Here is an 8,447-nt window from a genome sequence, read left to right as displayed (position 1 = left end):
CGTTGATGCTTCCAAAGTTCAATTTTCCCATCTTCAGGCGTTGACGCCTGCAACACGTGCTGCGCGTCGCCAATGTTCGAAACGCTCGGAAAGCGACGCTTGAAAAGCGTCTGACGCGCGTTAGGTGCATTGAAGCTCGTCCACCAGAGACTTTGAATTTAAAAGCAACGCCTGTTACGTTTGCAACGCGTCCGGTGTGAACGCACCATAATACTGCCTATGCCACGGGCAGGCTCTGCCTTCACCCCTCCCTCTTCCTGCCATCATTTCCCTTCATTATTGCCCATGTTTCCTGCAGTTCACTAAAACATGTCTACTGCGGGATCTTCCTGACCGGATGCTCTTTAATACTGAGTCACTGCAGATAATTACTTTGTCTTTCTCTCTCGGATCCACTTCAATGCCATCTAAATTCTGGATTTCTGCTGCTTCCCTGACCGCGTCTCCAAGATGGCGGCCGTCTGTCCTGCTCCGTAGCAGCCACGGAGGCGTCAGTCTGTTATGTCTGTAGCTGTTACCCGGATGGGAGATCCTCTGCAGCGGATGTGCAGTGTTTACATCCGGTGCTCACGGCGCATTTGTCAGATTTAAAGCGGCCCTTCCTGATGTTTGTCGCGGCCGGTGTTCCCCGTCGCTCCAGCTGGTGTCGTGTCCAAATGGTTTCGACCGTGTGGCGGTGAAGGATGGACGGGTGGAGCTCCAGCTCCGAGGGAGAGTGCACGGTGCAGCACGGAGCCGAAGACGGAGCTCTCAGGTCGGCTGACAGCGAGCAGGGGCAGCGGGGCGGCGCAGAGGGGGCGGCCGATCCAGGTCCCGCCGCTGTCGGCTTCGGTAGGAGCGGCATGGTGTTGGGACGAGTCGGCCCTGCGAGCGACACGGAGCTCCGGTATCTGCACTTGTTGTGGGAGCCTGGCTGCAGGGAGCCCGGCGTGGCGGGCAAGCCGGGGAAGATGACAGGGAGCCGGGCCAGGCGACACCACAGAGCCGGGAGGAGCCTCGGTCCACTGGGGAAAGACATCTACGGTAAGTCTGTGAAAAGAAGTCCTTTATGGACCGGTTTGGTCTCTGTGTGTAGAAAAGAGAAGTTTGATGGTGTGTGTGTGTGTGTGTGTGTGTGTGTGTGTGTGTGTGTGTGTGTGTGTGTGTGTTTGGTTCTGTAGAAAAAAGAAGTTTGAGGTGAGCAGAGTGTTGAAACAGTGTTGACAGCAGCGGTGTGGAGCACACAGAAAACAGTCGGATTTACATTGAAGAAGAATATGCAAAGTGCAAGTGTTAACAAACAGACAGAAGAATGTTGCAAGCATATAATATACCGACATAAATATTACATATATATGTATGTATGTATATATATATATATATATATATATATATATATATATGTGTGTGTGTGTGTGTATAGAAAACGTGTGTGTGTGTGTGTGTGTGTGTGTGTGTGTGTGTGTGTGTGTGTGTGTGTGTGTGTGTGTGTGTATTTGTCTGTCTGTAGGGTTTGTCAGCTGTTTCCAAACATGACATCTCATGAAGCGTTGCTCTGGCAGGCAGGAAGCAGTGGAAGCCCATCACTGTTAGGATGATGTTCAGCCTTCATCCAGGAGTGGGACGATCAGTCAGAAACCTGTATTTTACCATATCCATACAGTTTGAAGGCTGGATGATGGCCCCTTGCTGTGGCTGGACATTATGTTTACTGTTATCTTTTGGAAACACCAGGACAGTTTACTCACCATAGTTTGAAGGTTGTCAAAACCTGACGTCCTTTACAGGCATGAAAGCTCAACATGTTTTCTCGCAGACAACCTCCAGTGTCCAGCTTCTGCAGTGAAATCTTCCAGTCAGCTGAACAGGTATTTTACTGTCCAGGACGATTGGACAAGATTAAAGTCCGAGTTAAGCAGAAATAAATTTGTGTTATGAGTTTGTCACACTGCATAAACATGTGTCATTAACCACTGAGCCAAATTTGAATGATTAAAAAAATTGCCAAGTATATAAAATAAGGTCTCAAAATCATGGAAAAACAAGCACTTCTCTCTGCTGTGAAACGCTGGGGGCGTGTCAGCTGGGAGCGCCGGAGCCACGCCCACAGCGGGAGGGGAGCCGCCTGCAGCTGGGTCCGTCTCATGAGGCTGTTAGCGCTAACAAGCTAGCGCTAACAGCCTCATGAGACGGACCCAGCCCTACCAATTTGAGCCATCAGAGCCAGAACTGACTCTGAGTCAGATGCTGAGGAGCTCAGCCTCGTTCCTCACCGTCTCCATCAGAATGTTCATTTATTTGTTTTAATTAAACAGTGGGATTCCCCCGGTCCGCACCAGTTCTCAGCCAGCTGCTAGGCGTCAGCCGAGTCGACCCGCGGCTCCGGGCGGGGGAGATCCGCGGGAAGGGCCCGGCGCGCGTCCAGAGCCGCTGCCGCCGACCGCCGACCCGACCCCCTCCGAAACCGACCCGCCTTCCGCGGCGGCGTCGGACACCGCCCCGCGGAGGAACCCCCGCGACCCCCGGGGAGAAGGCCTCCCGGACCCTGCCGCGCCTCGCGGCGCGGTGGCGGGCCCGGGGTGAGCCGACGCTCCCCGGGGACGAGGGCAACCCGCGAGGCGCCGGGCTGCGCGGGCTTATGTAGCTAACGGCATCGTTACCCTGCACACTGTGGCACCAGGGAAGATGCAGGAGCGACGTGGAGGTGACAGGCCTGGTTAGCTGGCTGACTGGTTAGCTAGCTGCAAACTGCCGTACGAGATGCTATCCAAGACTCGAAAGCTAGCGGGAAAACCGCTGATGCTAATACGCTAGATGTTTTTATATCGCTCAGCATCCGGGGGGCGGGTTTATGCTAATGAGGGCCGCGTTACGTAACGCGGCCCTCATTTCTGACCCGCCCATTAAATCCTGAACACAGAAGCGGTGAAAAAAGTCTGTGAAGTCTACCTCCAACATTAAATCATGAATGGAGGAATGGCTTTTATATGTAGTAAAGAAACACATTTATGACTTATTTAAGGTGTTTAGAAGAAAATGACTGATTTTGGTTAACTCCGACTTTAATATTGAGCCCTGCAGGCCGATTTGGTTGCGGCTAACCCAGCATGCTGTGATGTTCTGTGTACAGAGATCATGTCTGATCTGCTGACAGTTTCTTTTGCTCCTTACCTGATTTTACAGAGGAGCTGGTGGAGTCAGTCAGGGTGGAGCAGAGATGGGATACTTGGACTCGAGACTCGGACTCGACTCGGACTCGAGTCACGATTTTATGACTTTTTGACTCGACTTGATAAAATCAAAAAAAGACTTGGACTTGCTTGGACTCTAAGCTCAGTGACTCTAGACTTGGACTTGACTCGAATCCTTTGACTCGACGAGTCACGTCAAGTCATAATAGTCATTTTAAAAGTGCGATGTATGAATCATTTTTATTTTTTATCGCTTCATTTCATGGGATCGCAGTGGCGAGGTGCGCCTGCGGCGGGAGCGCTTGTTTCGTGCCGCCTAGACCACGTGCAACGGGCGGAGTTCGTTCACTTCCGCATTGACGGGAGCGAGCGCTCGTTTTCAACACCCGCGCATTCCAGGCGCATTCCAAACAACACAACAGCTCTGCCACGATTGTTTATAATAAACTGGTTTCAACACTGCCCGCCTGGAATGCACGCATAGGCGTCAGTTTAGGAGGAGACTTTTGCCAGGGGTGTTTTTTTCTCCACCACAAACAAGTCCTTCACGTGTAGCCATTTTAACCCCGGTTATTTTCAGTGGTATATAACATTCCGATGCTCCTGAACGCACCGTCCGCTAACATCAGAGACGCAAACAGACGTTGAGAGGATTAAAAAAACAAAACAAAAAAGTGCGGCTGTTCTAAATGTGCGTCTGTTCCAGTGGAAGCTCCACACAGAGCAGCTCTGTCTTCTGCAGCACCTGTGGTGAGTTTGAAAACTTGGTTGCTAATTTAACCCTGCGATTATCCCAGGTTATAGACTTTATGCAAGAGGCGGTAGTCTGTTTTGAAATGTGGATATGACCTGAAGAACTTTACTGTCAACATGCTAACAGCAACATTTTGAGGCTGTTTGGCCTCATTCTAGTCTCAGCTAATGTTCATCATCAACATACTTTTCGTCCCCGGGGGACCTGCTGCTTTTGATTAAAAAGAAATGCGAGTTTTGTTGAAAGATGTGAATAGGGACGAATTTCATATTTTTATATTTGAACTGTAATGAAGAAGAATGCATCAAAGATGCTTTATTTCATTAAAGCTAGGGTTGGCGATCTTGGAAAACTAGCATGTAGCACGAATGTAGCATCTCCCCAAGGCTCCGCCCAGCTCCCACCCCATTGGAGGAGCTCCGTTGGGAGCGGAGACGCAGAGATGTTCCGCGCGCGCAGCACTTCCGCGTCAAGTGCGTTCCTGGCGTAACCTGTCCTCAGCGCTTCGTTTCTTCGTTTTTCTTTATTTGCACTACGCCAAGTACGGCGCACTCAGCGGTAAGTAAAGCCCCAAACATTCTTCTCCGCCATTCTGCAACGACGCTCCGTCCTTCTACGCGCGCACTGAACCAGGGTCAGTGCACGCCATTGACATGTACGCGCAGGGGGCAGGTCGAACGGCGAAGGGATTTGATTGGTTTAAAAAAAGGTGTCCCGTCAAGACGATTGGTTGCTGTTTTTCCCGTTTTACTCCTGCTGTAGATAGCAGATATTTTCCAAACTACTTTAAGAACACGCTATGAATTGTTTCCCATCGGGTCATAAAGATCATTTTAACCAGTATTTAAAAAAATGTATCTCATTCAAATTGCCAACCCGAGCTTTAAGGAAACACAATTTATTTTAAGATAGGTTTAAATGTGCACACTTCTTTTTTTTTTTAATCTGCCCCTTGGTTCAAATCTCACTGGACATTTAACACTGAACATAGAAAACAGAGCTGAACAGACTCAGACACTGTCTTTTGTCCCCAACAGAACTGCAGCTGTGAGGACTGGAAGTCCTACAGGTCCAGATATGTAGGCTACAAGGTAACATCATCATTTTTAAAAGTGCCCAAAAACATTGTCCTGCCGTTCTGAAGTGCTAATGAAGACATTACATCTGTCCTCCTTGTCCGTCCTCCCTGCTTGTCTCTATGGACATGGCAGACAGTCACACTGCTGAGCCTCTCCTGGGACATCGTGGAGCAGAGCCTCGTTTTCAGACGCCGTAGAGAACTGAGGCTGCTCTCTGCTTCTCTAGACGACACTGGACCACCAGCAGGAGCCGAGCCAGGGTCTGACCAGGGTCTCCACTGGGACCTCCAGCAAGAACCAGGGTCTCCTGATCAAATAAGTACACTTTGCACTTCCATTGTAACTAGTAATCTGTAACCTGGGAGATAACCGGACTATTATTTTATTGTTTCTTTCTTTCTTTCTTTCTTTGTGCAGACGTCGCCTCTTCAGTCACCAGTTCTGTCAGCTTTGTTCATTTCTGTTGAACTCTGCTCCTGGACAAATAAAATAATGGAAAACACTCCTGAGACTGATGGTTCTCTGTGTCTAACACACCTTGGATGTTCAGTAATGTTTGTTGTTGTGTCGATGGTGCAGTTAGTATTTTAATATATTTCTTTAATGGTGGCAGAGCATCTTTACCAGGGCAGAGACATGTCAGTGTGTGTAGATCTGGTTCATTAGCTTGATCAGTCTAAAGCTATCTGAGGACGTCTGATGGTGATTCTTTGGATTAACAGACTGCCTCCTCTGATGTCGGTTGCTTTTCTTTTTGAAATGTTGAAATGTTGATTTGTGATTAGGTCTTTCCTCAGATTTTATAAATGAAAGAAGGAAAAAGAGTGACTGGCCGTACGCAGGTTGTGCAGGAGGCAGTAAACGCAGCACAGCAGAATCAAACCTTCCATGAAACAGCAGAGAGCAGGAGAGGAAGAGGTCATACCATAACCTGGAATATCCACTCATGGCAGAGTTTTGCTCCAATAATTAAAGCTAATAATAATAATAATGATGATAATAAATGGTTCCAGCCTCCCAGCAACAAAGGTCAGACAATAAGGCTTCATGTTGTTCTTCCTCTGCTGATTCACCAGGTTTTTGTGACAAAGTTGACAAAGAGTCATCAGACAGACTGATCATTGGTGTTTCTGTTGTGGGCTGCCTGACTGTGTTTTTGTAATTTTTCCATTTACTCCTGGAGTTGCTTTGTGTAAAATGTTCGATTTGAGTGGAAATGGATAGTTAGGCTTGAAGCCAAGATTGGTCCAGTCACAGATATAATGTTCTGGTAACAGCATGTGTTCTAATGTAACTCCAACTATCCTCCAGTGACCTGAGGTTTATTCTTTTATTCTGGAAATGCTTTAACCTCCTTCCTATTTGTGATGAATAGAGTTCAGTGGTTTGTTTCTGTGCTGTCTCTGAGCTGTAAATCCTGTTGACAAGTAGCTGATGTATCTGACATGTCGCTGATTTCAACATGAAGTTCAGCATTGTTGGGTTTGTAACTCATAAAAGTTTGAGGCCAGAGGATTTTATTAAAAACATGACAATCACCTACAATGTGAAATAATTCTCTAAGCATCTGAAGGCAGTCACACCAAAAGTAAAATCAGTTATAGTCATCATCTCAAGCACTTCTCAAAAGCAGTGGTGACTGGTCATTGGGGGCAGGTGGAGCACAGCACCTCTATGTTGTTTGTCAGATATGGTGAAAATACCCAATCTACAAGCTCGCTTCTCAAAAAGAGTATCGATATCTCAGTCCAAAATTTCCTTAACAGTGCCTCCCCAGTTTTTTTTTTTTGTTTTTTTTTTTTATGACTTGTTTAGGACTCGAGGAAAAAAGTTTAGGACTTGGACTCGACTCGGGACTCGACTGTCTTGACTTGGGACTCGACTCAGGACTTGACTGTCAGGACTCGGGACTCGACTCGGGACTCGAGTGCAAAGACTTGAGACTCGACTTTGACTTGCAAAACAAGGGCTGTGTTCGAAACCGCATACTTACGTACTACTCATACTAACTTATTGAGTATGCAGTGTGTTTACACTGGCAGTATGCGATTTTGAGTATGCGAGAAGTTCCCGGATGCATACTGCATTCGCCAGAAATGTTGAGTAGACATCGTGAGTTCACTACTCATACTGAAATTGCCCAAGATGCAACGCGACGGACATTTGAATAAACTTTATTCAGTTCACAATGACTGTTTCTTCATGATGTACATTTAGCAAGCTGAGTATGGTTCTAGATTTAATCTTCCCTCCATTGTTTGTGCTCGTAGGTATGTTATGTTACGAGATTTCTGATTGGATTGACAATGATTAAAAATAGTGAAAAAAAAAAACCCTTACATTTGAGAACAAGTCCATGCTGAAAGCGACCATGATTTACCGAAGACGGCGAGCCGATCTTCGTTGAAGAGCCGAAAAAACTCTCCGTCGGTAAAGCATCATAATCGGCATAATAAGTGGTCCGTTAACGGGACACCGGTCCACACGGCGATGTTAAGCGAGACATATTGCTGAAAGACTGGCTTCTTGTTTTCAAAGTAAAAGCACAGATTTATCACTGAGGTTTTTTTGCATGAGAAAGGGAAAGGGGTGGTTTATTTTGGTGAAAATAACCGGAAGTGCGTTGCTCACTGCGGCTGGCTTCAATTTTGCGAATTCGTCCGAACAAAATCATAAACGGCTCGTATTCGAACAAATAAACGACACACTCGGGCTCTAAACCAACACTTTGTCGCCTAATTTAAAAAAAAATCTTGATGAAGTTATACATTTGACGAGTTTAGAGCTAAAGTGAAATCAGCTTCAGCAGATCGATTTCTGCTCACAGAAGAAGTGCAATGCATTGTGGGTTATTATGTAGTATGCTGTAGTGTAAACGCTTCGCATACTGTTTGATGGACTGAGTAAGCAGGATGCAGGATGGATAGTATGAGTATGTAAGGATGTAGTAGACAGTATGCGGTTTCGAACACAGCCAAGGACTTGGTCCCACCTCTGGGGTGGAGTCAGGCTGTCACTGCAGCATCTTAAAGGGACATGAACACAGCCGACCTACACAGCCAGAAAAGATTTTCATCTTCATTTTTTTAAACTCCCAAAAGGGCTGCACGATTTTGACAAAAAAACCTAATTGCAATTTTTCTGACCAAAAATGCGATTGCAATTCGATTTGCGATTTTCACATTTTATACTTTCAAATGCAGAAAACCGCTCAAATCATGGTCGAAAAAAATTCTTGTTACTTTTACATGGTCTTGCTCAAGTTGGCACATAAAATAACGCATAATGTAAACTAACTTGACAGTGCCTGCATGGAACGCGCACAACTGAGCCCAAAAACGTAGTATAGGAGAAACCACCTGCGCATTGGTGGCACGCCAACTCGAACAAGACACGAGCATCAACAGTCCTTCTGACATTTTAACCCTAACAAAACAAAGGCTA

General features: G+C 46.7%; 1 protein-coding gene across 1 annotated transcript in view; it reads left to right on the top strand.

The window, feature by feature from the left end:
* The first annotated feature begins 566 nt into the window (after positions 1-566).
* LOC115387773 (ankyrin repeat domain-containing protein 54-like) overlaps positions 567-8,447 on the top strand; it is a 40,980-nt gene continuing 33,099 nt past the window's right edge. The window contains exon 1 of the mRNA XM_030090626.1: positions 567-1,023. Coding sequence (XP_029946486.1) covers positions 684-1,023 — 340 coding nt within the window. The 5' untranslated portion in view covers positions 567-683. The remainder of the gene's footprint in view (positions 1,024-8,447) is intronic.

This window comes from Salarias fasciatus, chromosome 4, assembly GCF_902148845.1.
Source record: "Salarias fasciatus chromosome 4, fSalaFa1.1, whole genome shotgun sequence".
In the NCBI taxonomy this organism is placed as follows: domain Eukaryota; kingdom Metazoa; phylum Chordata; class Actinopteri; order Blenniiformes; family Blenniidae; genus Salarias; species Salarias fasciatus.
This window is presented reverse-complemented; position numbering and strand designations above follow the sequence as displayed.